This window comes from Anolis sagrei, chromosome 2 (assembly GCF_037176765.1).
Source record: "Anolis sagrei isolate rAnoSag1 chromosome 2, rAnoSag1.mat, whole genome shotgun sequence".
Lineage (NCBI taxonomy): Eukaryota > Metazoa > Chordata > Lepidosauria > Squamata > Dactyloidae > Anolis > Anolis sagrei.
The window spans coordinates 86,507,096-86,525,778 of record NC_090022.1 but is presented as its reverse complement, the minus strand read 5'-3'; the positions used below and the strand labels follow the sequence as shown (position 1 = coordinate 86,525,778).

At 37.5% G+C, this 18,683-nt stretch overlaps 1 protein-coding gene across 2 annotated transcripts in view; it reads right to left on the bottom strand.

Annotated features, from left to right (window-relative positions):
• Positions 1-18,683, bottom strand: part of RNF130 (ring finger protein 130) — a 73,721-nt gene that overhangs the window by 43,878 nt on the left and 11,160 nt on the right. For both annotated transcript variants that reach the window (XM_060765415.2, XM_060765414.2), the window contains exons 2-3: positions 7,845-8,039; positions 3,871-4,121 (exon numbers count right to left, since the gene is read on the bottom strand). In XM_060765415.2, coding sequence (XP_060621398.1) covers positions 3,871-4,121; positions 7,845-8,039 — 446 coding nt within the window. The remainder of the gene's footprint in view (positions 1-3,870; positions 4,122-7,844; positions 8,040-18,683) is intronic.

The following is an 18,683-nucleotide window of genomic DNA, read 5'->3' as shown; positions in this document are numbered from 1 at the left end:
AGCTAGGATATGCCTGCCCAGCCCTAAGTTATTTATTGTTCTGGATTTCCTAGCACTTTACTTCCAGCCCTGGCCCTATTGTTCTGCATTTTTGCACAAGCCTTGCCCTTCCCTGTAGAATTTGAACATGCCCACTTTTTCCATTTACTGGTTGTGATGTTGATTGATATATTTTATTATGTTTCTAATCTTTTGGTTTTAATTGTTTTAATTATTTTGTTTATTTGTTATTTGTTTTTTTAATTTTGTAACTTTGAATTCTCTATGTTGGGCTTGGTCCCCATATAAATCACCCTGAGTCCCTTCAGGGAGATGGAGGTGGGTTATAAGAAGTATTATGATTATTATTATGATTATGATTATGATTATTATTATTATTTTGATGTTACTTGGAGGTCTCTTATTCATGAGGATGCCATAAGTCAAAGCCAACTTGATCGAAGTTAACAACAACAGTGTGTGTGTGTGTTCCATAATTAAAATGGTGTGTGTGTGAGCCAGCGTAATGTAGTGGTTTGAGCACTGGAATATGACTCAGAATACCAGGGTTTAGTCAAGGATACCCACTGGTGGTTTTGGGCACCTCAGCCTCAGAGTAAGGCAAACACAAAATCCCTCTTAGAATCACCATAAGTTTAAATCATTTGAAGGCAGACAACAAGAAATTGAGTGTGCACTTTACTTTCAATATTTTTTTTTGGTAATAATGTTTTCATGTTTTTAATCATTTTAATCCTCTTCTTTAAAATATTATTTAATTCTTTTAATACTTGTGTAAATTAATGTTTTAGCTTAATTTTTTTAAATTATGATAAATTGCTTGCCCATTTTGGGAGTTAAACAAAAAAATGAAGCCTTCATTTAGTGAAAGCATAGTTGTTGTGAGAAAAGAGAGAACGAACAATTAATGTATTATTTTAATTCATTACTGTACTTTCAAGCTATTTAAAGTCCTTGATTCTTTATCCTATGACAACTAATTATGATATTTATTCTTAACGAGTTAAAGAATTGAATTCCACACAACACTGTAAGATTAGCACACTGGGATCAAGCATTTCACTAGAGAGCTTTCCTTGTCTTTTTCTTCCTCTGTGCCTCTACTATCCTTTGATTCTGGTATTTTTAACCACATGTTAAATTTCAGAGTGTAAAGTTGTTGAAGCAAGAATTCCACTTTCTAAAGCACTATCTGCAGTAATGATACAATATTAGTAGTGATAGCAATAGAAAAAGTAGTGGTCATAATGATAAAAGTAATATCAAGGAGGAGAAAGAAGAAGTGGTAATAACGGAACATATAAACACAATTGGAAATAACTGTCGTTGTGGGCAAGTTCCAGAATCAACTAGACAGACTGAGCCCTTTTATATAGTTGATAAAAACTGGAAAACCAACTGGACTTCTTATAATGGGATCAGAACGTATGATATTTACTTAATGTTATTTCTTATTCCAACATTGCGCTGCCACAATTTTAAGCTTTGGCAGTATGAATGAAATGCCAAGAGATAAACTATTCATTGGAACCTTGGACAGTACAACATCATAAAAATTCCTTCAGACTCTCGTAACATGCATTTTTGAAAAAAAAAACCCCAAATTAATTATTATATGTAAAGACAAACAATCTTCACAGGTGTTTCATACAAGATGGAATGGTATGAGCTTTAAATTTAAGGATCATAACCAGAGAAAGATGAATAGAATTTCAGAAGCTTAGAAAAACTTTAAATAAACATATTTAAACATAGAACTTGGAAATGTTAATTTTGGGATGCCATTTCCTGACCCTCTCATGTTGGCTGTGGGCTCTGGAAGTTGAAATAGGAAAATCTAACTTTTCCAAGTCCTAATAAGCAGCTGAAATTTTAGGAAAGACTCACCTATGGAAATCGAATAATCTAGGGTTGTATGGGACTTTTTTCTCATTAGACCGGGCATCCTCAGACTGCAGCCTTCCAGCTATTTTGGCCTTCAACTCCCAGAAACCATAGCTAGCTTCTTCAATGGTTAGGGATTCTGGGAGTTGGAGGCCAAAACAGCGGGGCAAGCTGCAGTTTGAGGATGCTTGTGCTAGACACTCATCTAGCTTCCTCTTCATTGTTGATGTAGGATATATATTTAAGGTGAAATTGATCAATCTGGTACAAGAACGACAACTGTAATGCTACAAACACTATGGCATGGGATTGTATTCATTATGTGAGAAGTGAATTTCCCGTTCTAGCGGTATATTTCCCTCATTTCCTGTTGTCTCGCTTCCGTTCTTAAGTATGAGTCATTTATAAGTTGAATGTTTGTAACTCAGGAACTGCCTGTACATTCTATGACTCTGATGTACAGTATATTCTTTCGCAACCTGTCTAATACTTTTCGCAACCAGCATGATACTTTCCCTAAAGTAGGACTTTCGTTTGACACAGATAAGGTCATCCTCCCCCATCATATAAGGATGCATATTAAGAGAATCTTAAAAATCATTCTATGTTATTTTGAGAAAATAATCCATCAACATTTAGCCCCTCAATACCAGCAGATGGAAGAGATATAGTTGAATCATTTCACATTTTAAATAGCTGTGGAAATTGATAACCAGCCTAAAAGATCTAATCTACAGATCCCGAGAAAAGCCCTTAGGCCTTGTGAAAATTGCGAACAACTTGTCCTGTGCTTCTCCTGGCTCATCACCCACAAAATGTTGTTTTTCTGTGAAGACATGCAGAGAAACAAAGGAAGGGCAACCTGCATTGTACACAAAGATACCCAACTCAAATTGCTGATTTCTTATGTTACAGATAAAATAGATGCTGGTGAGTCACATAGATTTTATCTAGTACGAAGTTGACATGTTTCGTTACCTTGTATCGCAAGGGAGTGATAATTGGGCAGGACTACAATATGTGGACTGGAATTCTTCCTATCAGTTATTTCTCCCACAAACAACCCAGTTTGCCCCAATTTATCTTTTATCCTTTTATTCCTAAGCTTATTTATTGAATCCATCATTCTTGGCACACAGGTCTGTGACCAATCTAAAAACAACACCACCCACAGACACTGCTGAAATATTTCAGAGTCCAATGGGACACTGGATTTCTATGAACAACCATAGTGATCAAACACATTCTCTTACAGTGTTGGAAATCCTACCCTCTGCATCACATAAAGTAATGAAAAGAAAATATTTTAGAACAAACAGTAAAAAACAATGTAGCATTTAAGAGGCAAGAGGACAGCAAAAATAAATAAATAAATAATCCAAAATGTGCTGTTCACATATTTGAAATTGATAACCAAGATCTGCAAGGAAACATCAAAACATCACTTTCCCTATTTTCACCCCTTTCCTATGTTTTATCTCTTGACCATTTGTCCTGTCAGTTATTATGTATAGTTAAATTACATGCAGTAGAGTCAAATCTAGCTGCAATTATTGTGCACTGTATACATATGTTAACTGCTGAGAATGGGGAGGAGTAACATGAAAGAGGTGTGAATATGTTGGCAGTAATGGTTGGTATTCTTTTGTCATATCAAAAACTATTAAAAGAGGGAAAATATTAGCTTTTTGTTAATTTTGTTAATGATCAGCCCCATTATTATCACCACGTCATTAACATATTAGCTAGTAATATATTGTTGCAATGACAAAGATTTCTACAGGAGAGAAATACAATTTTACCAAGTTCTTTTCTTTTCACAATTGCTGACATTATTTCAACTTTAACACTTGTAGAACTAAAAAAATGTCTTTCCCAATGTTCGAGCTATGTTCAAGGTAGCTTACTACAGTTCATAACAATCACAAAAATAAAAATGTATAAAAATGTATAACCACAATCAACCAGGAAGACAGATTCACTTACCTGGTTTCGATCACGGGCACTTGTATATCTTATCTTCTGAATGAAGTAAAAGATTAGCCACGCTGAAGAAATTATCATCAAAACTATAAATGATATTGATACGAAGACAAGTGAGCTACGACTAAAGTTTTTGTTTTGAGAGCGGGTTCCAACTGCTATTGCAATTAGGACAGACATATTTTTTTCTAAGTAATTTAGGATCTCCTTAACCTTCAACTCGGTGATCATGACAGTGACTATGTCACCAGTTCCTACAAAAAAAGCAGATGAAACAAATTAATTGACATCTGAATTAACGTGCGTATTTTTTTAAAAAAAACAATTTTTCTAGTTGCAGTCTTTCAAATGTGTATTGAATGACGACTGAGCTATATGTCATGCTGGAATGATTCTGATTCCCAGTTGCTTAACTACAGTAGTAATATATAAACTAGACTGATGAAACAAACAAATGAAAAGCTAGAGGTTAAGAGCCCCTTTTCCTGATTGGGCTTTTTCTCTGAAACACGTTACTTCTGTAATGGAGGGCATAGATGGAGGAATGGATTTAGACTGGACAAATAACATCTGAGGAAATGAATCTTCTTTCAAGCTCTGATACAACTGAGGTGGGAAGCACCAAAGTTTTTTTTAAGAAGTGCAAGCATCACACAAAATCACAGATCTCTTTTTTCAACAATTCTCACAAATCTTATGAAGCTATCTGGTGCTACATAAAACCACAAAGCTATTTAACCAGTCTTGCTTATAGAACATGTGCAAGTATGTGCTAAACCATCTTCCCACACCAAGTTTTGCTACAACATAAAAGTTGAATCTGTAGTTCTAAGGGCATTATTAATACATAATTGCTATGATCAAACTACAGTATTGGGAATTGGGTAGATTGCAACAAATCTGCAATTGCACAGGTGTTCTGTCAAATAAGCATCACTCAAATCCCTGGCAAGATATAAATGGGAGAGAAGCAAGACAGGGGATTGGGATACTCACCAGAGAAAGGGGGAACTAGAATATGAGATTACATGTAATACACATGAGTGCATAAGAATTTATTTATTTATTTGCCAAACTTGTATCCTGCCTTTCTCAACCCCAACAGGGATTCAAGGCAGCCTTACAAAGGCAACAATTCAATGCCACATGTATACATATATCAATGGATAAAGAAAACATTAAAACCATCCAATTAAAAGATAACATTAAAACAACAATTAAAATCACATAGTCTGGGTCATATTTCAAGACTAGTCTGGATATCCATTCCACCATTTTTCTTAACATGTCCTAAGCTGAAGCAAGGAATTTTATTGACCAGACGGAACCTGAAGATCTCCCTGAAGCAAAAGTTTGATTTTAAGACTTTAAGAAGATAAAGTCTATCTAGCCATAAAGTTATTTCTCAAAGTAGCTGAACTGAAAGTGACCCATGTTCCCAACTAGTAAACAATGAACATTAAGGGAACACTCTTTATGTATACAGGCGAAAAAAGATACCAGTAGTGGGAGAAAGTCTACCTGAACATTATTAAGAGACCCATCTATATAGTGCACCCTTTAATGGTGATAAAACTACTCATGTTATTATAGAGCGCTAATTGCTCAGATATTGTTAGAAAAACCAAAAAGGCACTGGAATGCAATGTTTTAAAGTTATAGCAGGTCTAATAGCTATTGGTCCCGAGACTGTAAGTGCCCTCTAGGTTTCAAAGACAGTACATTTCAGTGCTGTTTGGGCTTCCATTGGGTACCTGCCTAGCCCCTGTGGGACTACATGAACAACCAGAATGAATAAACAGGGCTCTACTTAAAATGGGCAAATGAGATTCTAAGAGCATGGAACTGAAAAAGATGAGTAGCAGAATAGGAAAAGGAAAATGGGAAAACAACAATAAAGAGAATATATGCACACTGCTGGGAACGTCAAAAGTTTATAAAATTGAAATATTAACTTAATATACCTTTGGCTACGAGGCTGTAGTTTATTTTCATGTTGCTACAGTCTGTCTACACTGAGGGTGTCAGAACTTCACTTTTGTTTGTAGGCAACATGTTTGGGTTAAATTGCACTAATTCTGTTTTGGATGCAGTGCAAGTGAAAAATTAGTTTCAGGCAAATAGAAACAAGGTTCATATGAAACATGCCTGAACAAGATTTCCAACCCTAATCATGTGGGGATTTTCCTCTGTAATCTTTCTCAGAAACTGACAACTATCAAAATTGGGAAACCTTGGAGAAAAAAAAGGCTCTGCTATAGGAATGTAATAAAACATTTTCTATAGATTCCTATGTATTTTTTTTGCAGAAGATTTGGTCCTGCTCCAAATGTCTGCCCCTTTTCTCCTACATTAGCAAATTCTGCCCCTGTTAGGTGTATTTATTGTTGTGAGCTGTCAGTCTTTGTTCAACATCTCTGACCAGGCATATGTGTTTATATGCATGTAAATATGTATGTCTAGATGGCATCTCCAAACTGTCTGCCTCAGAACAAAGAGAAGCTGGTAAGTAGAGGCTTCTCTAGCCAAATCCTGCAGCCAGCACCTACACTGAAATAATGTGACACCACTTGAAGTGTGTCAAGAATATGAATTATATTCTTGGATTTACACGTATATCCCCAGGCTTTGTGCTTTCTCTCCTATTATGACATTGTTAAGATTATTTACTTTTAGCATTATGTACAATATACAGCATTATGTACTGAAAATGGAACTAACAGGGGAGGTCACCTTTGGGACAAGGCTAATCCTGTATGTCTTTCTTATTTAATAATAATAATAATAATAATAATAATAATAATAATCTTCCAGTCAGATATGAAGCAGCAAATGATGCAATATAGTGAGACACTAAAACACTGCAAAATATGCAAGCTTGACAAAGCATAAAGACTATTTTCTTTCCCCAAATGCTTTATAAACACTCAAAATTCCAAAGACTGATCATCTTAGAGGAAGGGTCTCTATCTTTTACTACAAATGTATGGGTGAACATTCTACTTGATTAAAAACACAGCTTCCCAAGGAGAAAGTGCCTCCTTGCTTCTCTAGGCCTCTTGTGGAATCACTATGAAAGTCTGGAAGTTTCTCTTTTCAAGTTGAAATCATTGAAGTCCTGGCTCTAGTTTGGTTAGCTAATGCTCCTCTTCTTTGTACTGCTCTGAGCAAGGGGACAATGTTCTACATTTTTTCTCTGCAAAGGTACAGGAGTTAAGAAGTAACTTTTGCCATCACTTAAGTTTATCTTTGGTAGGGGCTGTTATAGAAAGTATTATATCCCCACTACTTTTGATCTGCCTGTCTGTTCCTCTTTTAGCAATGCCTGAACTTCAGACTGCTCCAAATCTTCTCAGCCTCACAAGTTAGTTTGTCTGAGTTAATAGCTGCCCATCTTTAAAAAACTGTGCTTTACTATTTTTATTTTGTATGTAATATTTGTCATTTGCTAAGATAAGAATCCACTATTCCCAAATGCAATTACTGTGTTTGTTTTGGTTCTTGTGTGTTAAATAAACTTCTCCTTTTGGATAGTTTTGAGTGGATGTAGGTTATTGGCCCCAATTTGCCTAAGATACCCTACTGCTAGGTTCACAAGATGCTTCACAGACTGTTCATGAATACATACTTGTGCTTTGAGAGCATACCTGGTAACAACATATATTCATTTAATAGTCGAGGACCATACTGTGTCTATGGCCTATAGCCATACAGTTAGTGGAGACTGCTCATCTACAACTCTGTTCAGCATTTTATCACAAAAACGACAAAATAAAAGTCTATGCTAGATAAGCATAACATTGCTATTTATTATTTACTATTAAATATTTGGGCCCACCTTCTGAAGACAAGTCACATATTTTCATATTTGAAAACTGGCAATAGTTCAAAAATACTTTTAAATAGTCATATACCATATAGGACATAAGAATGAAAAACAGAGGAGAATGGAAAGAATCTGCCATCTTAAATTGTACCTTGATGAGTCATAGTGACAGGCTCCTCTCCTGATACATTGTTGTAAATTACCACAGCTGAAGCATTCTGTAAAGCTGCTCGCATTATTTTTTGTTTAAAGGTGCAATTTCCTCGCTGCAGAAGAGCAATCCACTGTTTGGTGTTTGGGGGAACTTGAAACCGTGTTCGTTGATCACAGCCTAAACGATCTACAACTGGGGGAGAAAAAAGTAACAGTTGGTGAAATAAAACAGATTGGTGAAATAATTCTCTGGCTACTAGAAAAGCCAAATGTCCTTTTAAGGGTAAAACATTAATGAGCAGGCATGATATCTGATTACACAGTTTCTAGGCTGTTTCCAGTTATATAGTACAGTCTTAATTTAAAACGTATACTAACTGTAGAGTTAAGGATAACACACAAGCCTCTTCTGCCAATCCTCTTCTTCTTTCTCATCTTAAATATCTGCTGACAAAAATGCTAACAAAACTTCTCTGTTGGCTACAACTTGTTGGCAGAATAGCCAAATGGCGAGGTAAAGACAGGGCAGGGTGAGAGAGCTAAATCAGGGCATATACCAATTCCTCTCAAATCAGGGACACAGCTATGGTGTAAGAGCAAATTTAGGCCTGGGTAGTTCAGAATAAATTCCAGTATTTTCAAGATGGTACTGGGGAGTGATTTGAATTCAGTAAAGCTTCACGTGGTCTAGTGTCAAGTCAGCTGCCTTTTGGTTGTCTTGGCCAATTAGCTTTGTGATCTTAGTTTATACTTCCGCTAGATTCACTGAAATCAGCAGGGCTTAAGTTGGTCATGACTAATTTAAGATCTATTGATAGGACAAATTATTAACTAAATTAAGCCTTGCTTATCAATCTGAATGGAAGGAACCTATTGCTATTTTCTACCATGGCACAACATCCCATCACAGAAACATCTACACAGAACTTTAAATTTTCATTCAGAAAGTTTCTGTTGTGTTCTTCCACATTCAAGAAAAGAGCTTCAAGAAGTTTTCCTTGGCATACTAATGAGGCATTATACCATTTAACAAAAACTGATTAACTTTTGTTTTTTGTTACATACAGATTGACTTTGAAAATATTATGGTTTGTCCAACTGTCATTACAAGAGTAATATCAATTCTGGACCCTTCACATTTTTCTTTCTCATGACAATGTATTTTAAAAAGCTTTGCTCCCACTAGCTACCATTACCTGAAGTGCAGCATTTCTGACCTACTCGGCAGGATAAAATGAATCAGCATGTTTTTTAAAACATTCATCTCACCTTAGCTCTTCTACTTAAAAAAAAGAAGAAGTAAGGACCTTTTAGTTATTCAAGGAGTGATAGAAAATAAGTACAAAGGAGGACAGAAAATAAGTTGCGGTATACACCTGTGTAAAAATCTAGAAATTTCAGTCAAGACTGACCCTAAAAATCTAGATCAACATATCCATGGGTCCAATTAAGTACTGTAACTGAACTCTTATCAAAAAAAGAATCATCTCCTTCTCTGAGTAGAGTGGTGAATTGACATATATAACAAACTAGCCATCCCCTGCCACGCCTTGCTATGGCCCGGTCTGGTGATCTGGAAAATAAAGTAATGAGAAAGTGTTGGTTTCTAATATATGTAATTTCTTTATGCTTGTGGGTAAATGGTCTTTCTTGTTTCTTTGTCAGTGTTGTTGTAGAGATTGTCTGGTTTGCCTACTCTGAAGCATGCAACATATAATTGTCCTTTTTAAGGGGACCGTTTCAAATCTATGATACTTGATCTGTCTTATACACAGTATATGTGGGTGCGAGTGTTTGTGAATCTATCTATATCTATAGCTGGATGGCTCTTTGTCAGAAGAGCTTTGTGTTTTCTTGCTCAGGTGAAGGAGGTTGGGACCCCTGGGGGGTCACGAGGGGGTGGCAGAAGGGTCGCCGAAGACCACCAAAAAACTCAGCATTTTCTTTTGGTCATGGGGGTTTCTGTGTGGAAAGTTTGGCCCAATTCTATAATTGGTGGGGTTCAGAATGCTCTTTGATTGTAGGTGAACTATAAATCCCAGCAACTACAACTCCCAAATGTCAAGGTCTATTTCCCCCAAACCCCATTTGTGTTCCTATTTGGACATATGGAATATTTGTGCAAAGTTTGGTCTAGATCAGAGGTCCTCAAATGTTTTAGGCAGAGGGCCAGTTCACATTCCCTCAGACAGTTTGGGGGGGGGGGGGGAGACGGGATGACGGGACGGGACTATAGTTTGAAAAAACAAGAACAAATTCCCAGGCATACTGCATGTGTTCTATTTGTAGTGTCAAAGAAACATGAAAGAACAATACAATATTTAAAATGGAGAACAATCTTGACCAACATAAACTTCCCAGTATTTCAATAGGAGGTGTGTGTCTGCTTTTGGCTGGTGAGATAGTCAAGTTAAATAGGATTATTATTGTTGTTGCATGCCTTCAAGTCGTTTCAGACATAGGGTGACCCTCAGTCTAAAGTTGGGGTGGGGGCCAGGTCAAGGGCCTTGGAGGGCCACATCTGGCCTGTGGGCTTTAGTTTGGGGACCCCTAGTCTAGATCCATCATTGTTTGAGTCCACAGTGCTCTCTAGATGCAGATGAACCACAACTTCAAAACTCAAGGTCAGTGCCCACCAAACCCTCCCAGTGTTTTCTGTGGGTCATGGGTCTTATGTGCCAAGTTTGGTTCAATTCCATTGTTGGTGGAGTTCAGAATATTCTTTGATTGTAGGCTAACTATGAATCCCAGCAACTACAACTCCCAAATGACAAAATCTTTTTTTTTAGTGGTGGTCACTCCTTGGGTTAGCAGGTGTCTTGTGGCCAAATTTGGTGTGAGTTGTCCAGTGGATTTTGAGTTATGATGTCACTCAAAACAAACAGAGCATTTTTATATAGATGGGCTATTTCTCCCCATGCAATGCACTGTTAGGAACCTTTTAGAGCTACTACATAAGGTTCTTGGTGGTAACTCATTCAGGTCTTAGGCACCTCATGTTTCTTGCCTAAACCATCAGTTTCATGGATACTGAAGCATCACCATCTAAGGAGAAACAGTGAGAGAATGCACACAGCATGGGAAATAAACAAGATGAACTGGAACTCAGCACAACAAAACAGTTATGTAATAGGCATCACTGAAACCTAGAGGAATGAGTCCTATAACTGGAATGTAGTAATGGAGTGGTATAAGTTATTTCAGAGAAATAAACCAAATAGGAGAGGGGACGGGTAGCAATATATGTTAAAGATGTTTACACCTGTGAAGAGATAATAGAATAATAGAATAATAGAGTTGGAAGAGACTACATTGGCCATCTAGTCCAACCCCCTGCCATGCAGGAAAAGCACAATCTTACTTACTTAGGTGATGACTTGTTGTCCGAGTATGATGGCCTTCCAAGTGTAGGGTCTTGGCAGTGGATACACAGGTGACTGTAGAGCCCTATTCTTGATCTGTATTGTTCTTCCACAGTGAGGGTATCAGTTTCCAGGTGGAAGGCGGTGCTGGTCAGGGTTGATTTAACGCATCTTCATCTTGGCATGTTTCTTCTCCCTTTTGCCCTCTATTCATGCCTCTTTGAATTCCGCAGCTGTGTTGGTCACAGCTGACCTCCAGTTAGAGCACTCAAGGGCTAGGGCTTCCCAGTTCTCAGTGTCTATACCACAGTTTTTAAGGTTTGCTTTGAGCCCATCTTTAAATCTCTTTTCCTGTCCACTAACATTCTATTTTCTGTTCTTGAGTTTGGAGTATAGTAACTGTTTTGGGAGATGGTGATCAGGCATTCAGATTATGTGGCCAATCCAGCAGAGTTGATGGCGGAGGAGCATCGCTTCAATGCTGGTGGTCTTTGCTTCTTCCAGTACACTGACATTCGTCTGCCTGTCTTCTAAAGAGATTTGTAGGATTTTTCTGAGGAAACGCTGATGAAATCATTCCAGGAGTTAAGTGTGACATCTGTAGACAATCCAGTTTTCACAGGCATATAACAGGGTTGGGAGGACAAGCTGGAACATGTCCAAAGAAGGGCAACTAAAATGATCAAAGGTCTTGAGACCATGCCCTATAAGGAGTGGTTTAAAGAGCTGGGCATGTTTAGTCTACAGAAGAGAAAGTTGAGAGGAGAAATGATCACCATGTTTAAATATTTTGAAAGGATGTCCGGAGGAAGAGGGGGAGACTTATTTTTGCTGCCTGGAGAATGGGAACTAGGACTTGAAGCAATGAGTTCTGATTACAGGAAAAGCGATTCCATCTGAACATTAGGAATAATGTCCTGATTGTAAGAGCTGTTCAACAGTGGAACTCTCTGCCTCAGAGCGTGATGGAAACTACATTCTTGGAGGCTTTTAGACAGAATTTGGCCATCTGTTGGAAGTGCTTTGATCATGTTTTTCTTGCTTGGCAGGAGGTTGGACTAGATTCATGTGGTTTTTTCCAATTCATGTGGTTTTTTCCAACTATGATTATATGAACATTGGGTGGGTTGTGTGAGAAGACAGGCAATTGAAACTACCCATTTGGAAAAATGGTGCAATGAAACAGGCAGTTCTTTTCTCTTAGACAAACTGCAGATGAAAATATGGATGGCATGATTTTTAATACTGAATGTAATGTTTTTAAATGTTCAATATGTATTAATTTTAATGGTCATTGGAATTGTATGTTGTTTTAAGGCATTGGCCTATATGTAAGCTGCCTTGAGTCCCCTTCGGCGTTGAGAAAGGCAGGGCATTAATAGAGCAAATAAATAAATAAATAAATAAGGAATTCAGTGATCCTGTCCAAACAGAGGACTAGGGTCCATGTAACATGAAGGCAGTGAAGGCTACATCCCATCTCTGAGGTAGGCTTCTGCATAAACATGAACAGTACAATGTCCTGATTGATGTGGAACACTTATACCATCTTGAGCAGAAAAGAGATGAGAACCAACTTGTTCTGATGACACCAAATATTCACTCTCAGGGTGTACAACTCTCCAGCTCTCCTGGCAGTTGTAATATCTACTATGACAGTGGTTCTTTTGCATAGACCTAATTGCGATGATTGAACCACAACAGAATTTGATTTTGGCTGATCTACTAGCCATTGAAAACCAGACTCCAAAATCCAATAAAAACCATTAAGTCTTTTCAAGGTGAGTTATATAATAGATGGAGAAGGTATGATTTGTGAGCCAATTTCAGAAACAACAAGAGCAGTGGATGGAATTTGGAACCTTGGCCTGAATTCATCTGTAGACTGGATCAGTTAGTTTCACCTCAGGCTGTTTTACTTCTAATTCCAAAGCTCATACCTTCCATACCATCCATTCCACAAAAATATGAATGTCATCAGCAGGAGAAGCTGACTCATGTTCTCTCGAAACCCTTGGGGAAGGAGGCGGAGAAAACATTGGAAATGTATCAGATGTGGAAAAATAGGCGTCTTCTGAGGAAGAAGACTGAGGATTAACTCAAGGAGGCAGGGAGACTTCTGAACCAGAGGAGGAAGCAGTGGAAATTTCCTTTTCATGGCAGATCCATAGATCCTGAACTCCAACAAAGGGACAGATCAGTGTGCCAATACAAAGGTTTGGAAAGGAAGAAGTTCCTTATTGGACTGCTCTCAAATTGGAGACTTTTGCCTGTCTGAAAGAGATGGTACAGGTCTCATGCCAGTATGATGACATGCAGCCTTGCTGGTACTATGGTTGTGGATGGTGATTACATGATGAATTGCAGTGAAAGTTAAGTTGGGTAGGTTCATGAAAATGATGCCAGTCATTATCAGAATCTTCATAATCTAAGTCAGAAGACTATTCAAACTCAAGACAAAAGGAATGTTGATAAGACTTATCATGATCACAATCATGGTCTTCAGGAAAAGGACCATGATGGCGGTGGATAGATCCATGGCAATGGTAATAATTTAGTGGCTAGTGCAGGATCTACTTAAAAATCTATAATGCTATTAGCTTTTCTTTTCCTTGTGGTGCCTTTTTCAATCCTGTGATTAACAGAGGCTTCCTAGTCAAGAAAACAGCCTGGTGACAAATAAACCTCAGGATGGATGTTAGCATCATTACAGGCAATCAGAGTAGAAGAAGCTTTAGTGGTAGGACAGTATTGAGGATCCTCTTTTGGTGATTCCACGGGACCTCCCTCCCTTGCAAAGATCTCTTAATCACCAAATGAACTGATAATTCAGATGCAGTTCAGGCCAAAAAAGATCAACGCAGATGCCAATGAAGAAAGCTTAGCAGAGAACTACAAGGTCTGCTTATACAAAAGATTGGTTCTGCTGTGTTTGTGGGGAAAAGGCTTTGGAATAAAAGCCTTTGCTGAAGAACCAAGAATGGCATCCCTCTCAGGGAGTTTACTTTTTAAATGATCTAGAAAAGCCATATAGGTCACTAAAGAGAGATAAAATTACCATAGGCAAGTTAACAAACCAAGTCAAAATGAACCAAGACAAATAATGATCCAAATAATCGTCTGAAAAGAAATACAGATTCCAAAACTGTAGAGATAAGAATTAAAGATGTGCAGCAATATAAAATTCAAGTCAAGAAAGAACAGTCCAAAAGTCAAGAAAGGCTGAAAGACAACAATGCTCAGAACAGTATTTGATGCTGAGGCAGTGGTAGATGAAAAGGAACTGAGAGTTTAGATGGAAAGCAAGGAGACAGGGTACCTAAGAATGGGCAGAATTACCAATGAACCTTTATGTAATAATTTCAGAAAGTTCTGAATTATGCACTGCATAGGTACAAATAATCCATATATGAGTCACAAAGACCAGAAGAAGTACTTTATGCAAAATCAAAAATATGCTCATGTGAACTGCATCAACCAAGTCTAGTAAACCTTGCATAAAAACTCATTTTGAATCTTCTATAGGCTTCTTCCACAATGCATGCATAGATGGATTTTTCTTTTGTTCCCTTCCACTTTCCTTATAATATTTATTTTTGCAGCCAAAATTGTAGATGCATGCTATTAATCATACTATGCATAGCCGGTGAGGCAAGATACTCTAATCTACTTTCTTCTTCTTTTCCTGACATGTTCAAGGGATTTCCTGACATGTTCAAGGGATTATGGTGGTAATTGCCCTTGATATCTGTTTGGAAGCTGCAACTAGCATGCAATGCAACAGCCAGAGCAGTATGAGTATGCACTTTATAGGCCATATAACACAAATCCTGGAATAGCTGCACTGACTTCTAATTTTGTCCATGCTCCATTAAAGGTGCAGTTGTTTACCTACAAAACCCTACATGACTTGGGTCTGGGATATCTGAATGACCACCTAATCATATCAGCCTGCCAGAAATTTTGAGACCTTCAAAGGAGGCCTTTTTGTATGTCTCAATACATTGTGATGTTACTTTGGTGGATACATGTAACATAGTTTTCTCTGTAGCAGCACCTCAACTATGGAACTCCCTGCCCAAGGAAATTAAGTTGTGTCTTTAAAGCTTCTAGTGGGGAAAAACTATGCTATTCCATATCCATATCATCATCATCATCATCATCATCATCATCAGTGATACCCCGCTTTTTCTCTCCCCAAAAGAGACTCAAAATGGTTTACATTAAAAGAATTCAATACAGTTTAAAATCCAAAAATATTCAAACATTAAAATAAAATTAAACATCCATGATATTAATTAAACATTAACAGTTAAAATCCTTAAAATGATTAAAAATGCAGTCAAAACTAAAGCTACAGCTTTAAAGCCTTCCTGAATAAAAAGATTTTAGCCTGCTGCTGTAAAGAAAGCAGTGAGGAGGGGGCTATTCTGGCTTCCCTGGGCAGGCAATTCCAGAATCGAGGAGCAGTCACTGAGAAAAAAGGCCCACTCTTCTCATTCCCACCAACTGAGCTTGAGATGGAGGTGGAAATGAGAGAAGGGCATCTCCTGAAGACCTCTGGGCCCAGGCAGGCTTCTACAAGGAGATGTGGTTGGCTGAATAGCCTGGCCTGAGCTGTATAGGGTTTTAAAGGACATAACTATCACTTTGAATTGTGCCCAGAAACAAACTGGCAGCCAGTTGACCTGCTGCAATAGGGGGTTGTATGTTCCCTGTAGCCAGCCCCAGTTAGGAACTTGGCAGTGGGTCTTTGGACCAGTGGAAGTTTCCCAACACTCTTCCAAGGCAGCCTCACGTAGAGCATGTTACAGTAATCCAGATGGGATGTAACTAAGGCACGTACCATGGTAGCCAGCTTCAATACTTGAAATGGCTATTTCAACTATTTCAAAACTGGATCTAGGATTGTTTTAGACTGCTGTTAAGCGTTTTAAAATAACATTTAATGTGTCTTTAAAATATTTGTTGGTTGTATTACTGTAATTGGTTTTTATTTGTTCATTACCTTGGAAGCCCTTGTTGGGAGGCAATACAGAAATACCACAAAACATACCTTGCCTGTTTTAGATAGGCACACTTGGCTATCTAGGAATTGTGAGAGTTGAAGTCCAAAACACTCAAGGGGATGAAATTTGCCCATGCCTGCTATAGCAGGCATGGGCAAAACAGAATCCAACCTTTCCCAGCTTGAACTTTATAGCATTTTTACTACAGATGTTTCTGCAACCTGACATTAAAAGTTGTGTTTTTCCAGCCATCCTCTGTTGTTTTTTCTATGTTGTTGTGAAAAAACTTCCAGCTAGATAAAGCTTGAGAGGGGAATAGGGGAGGTGGCTTTGTAGCCATAAGACGATTTTGTAAAAAAGGAGTTTCACTATCAGGGGCTTTGAGGCATACTTGTACTGTAATTTGTTTGCTACCAGAATAAATTTGTAAGTGACAAATTATGCATTATCAGTAGTAGCCACCATATTCCTCTCCTTTATCTCATTCCAAATCCTTGATACCAGAATTAGAACAATCCTTCAGTTCCTTCCAGGCTTGATCAGTATGGAAAATATAATCTCCCAATTGATGCTGGATTTCAACTCTCATCATCCATATTCATCGTAGCCACTCATACAAGAGTATACTCATAGCTGCTAGACTACTTCTAGATGTCTGCCACATGTCGCAAGACAAGATTCCAAAGAATCAAATTAAAAGAAAACAGAAAGGAATGGGATAGTAATGATGATACACTGAGCAATATCAGGACTGTGAAGATAGGAATAAGATGGTCAGATATCACATTGAAACAAAAGTCAAATTATCATTTTCCTTGCCAACCCCTTTCCTGCCAGTTAGGTTAGAAGTTGTTAAATGTTTAGGAAAATCTGAACTCAAATCCATACAAAAAAATCTACTGGCTAGTAAATTCTACAAGAGAATCTAAATTAGGTAATATGTAAGTCATCTTAGCAATCTAAAATGAGCTAAGTTGCTTCTCTGCAAGCATCAGGAAATAAGATGCAATTAAGCTAGCATTCTCACAGAATCTCCCAAAATTTACTGGAACTAGGGAAGATTACTATACACCTCAAGTGCCAGACATATCAATCAGCATTGTAAAGGATACAGACAAACATATCAGCAAATTTAATTGTCAATAGTTGTCCATTACCATTTGTCATCCACAATCAGTTATTCAGCATCCATTTGCAATGTATATTTTTCCTGAGCCGAGCTTCTGGATATATATGTTGGAAAATCTCCATAACATAATGAAAAGCAATTTAAGAGTAATTTCAAGCTAATACAAATCATTTTTAAAATATGTGGTCTGATGTCATTTGTGCGATGTCACTATTGTACAAAAAGCTCAGTAAATAATATTTGAAGGAGTTGCCAAGTTCCATAACTTGTATTATTTCAGGTGAGTTTCTAAGGATAAATGCATTCATATTTTAATTCTGCATTGCTGTGCACCCAGTTTACTCACAATATAGCCTAAACTTTTTAAGTAGAGCAATTTGACCAAGTTTATGCTACACTTCCCATTCCAAAATTTATCTGGCTCAGAATACATAAAATTCCTTCTTTTTATTCTTCTTCTTACAATCTTGGTATATGAAAAAAAAGAATGAAAGGTATAGGTGTAGCATACCTTGATTTCAGTATGAAAAAGTCCCACATGATAGAGTTCCCCATGATATTCTTCAAAATAAGCTAGAAAAATGCGGGCTTGACAATGCTACTGTTAGGTGGTTTTGTAATTGGTTGATCAAACTCAAAGAGTGCTTACCAATAGCTCCTTATCATCCTGGAGAAAATGAATGAGGTGCTATAGGTTTATATTCTAGATCTAGTGTTATTAAACATATTTATAAATGACTTGGGTGACGGAACATGCTTATCAAATTTGCAGATGACACCCAATTAAGAGGGGTCAATAATACCCTATGGGACAGAATCAGAATTCAAAATGCTGACAGATTAGCTTGCTGGACCAAGACTAACAAAATTTATGTATCAACAAGGAGGAAAAAAATGAAATGCATAGATATAGGATGGGTAACACCTGGCTTGAAAATTACACATGTAAAAGTGATCTAGGAATCTTAAGACATAACAAGTGTGACATGAAGGTTTTAAAAGCCAGTGATTCTGAGTGGCATCACTAGGAACATAGTGTCTTATCATGTGCTAAACGCAAGGGCCGTGGGCTGAATCTGGCCCATCACATCATTATGTGGCCCCTGAGACTTTAAATGCCAAGGCAATATAGATACATTTATACAGTCTTACAATTACAAGTGGCACTTTGAAGGCAACTATAAAGATGACGTGGCCCTCAGTGAAACTGAGTTTGACATTCCTGGTCCAAATCAAAAGATGAAATAGTGTCCAGTTCAAGGTAAGAAAATTCAAGAAGGATTTTGATAAGCTGAAAAGTATTTATGTTATAAAAGGTCCAAAAACCCTGCCCTATG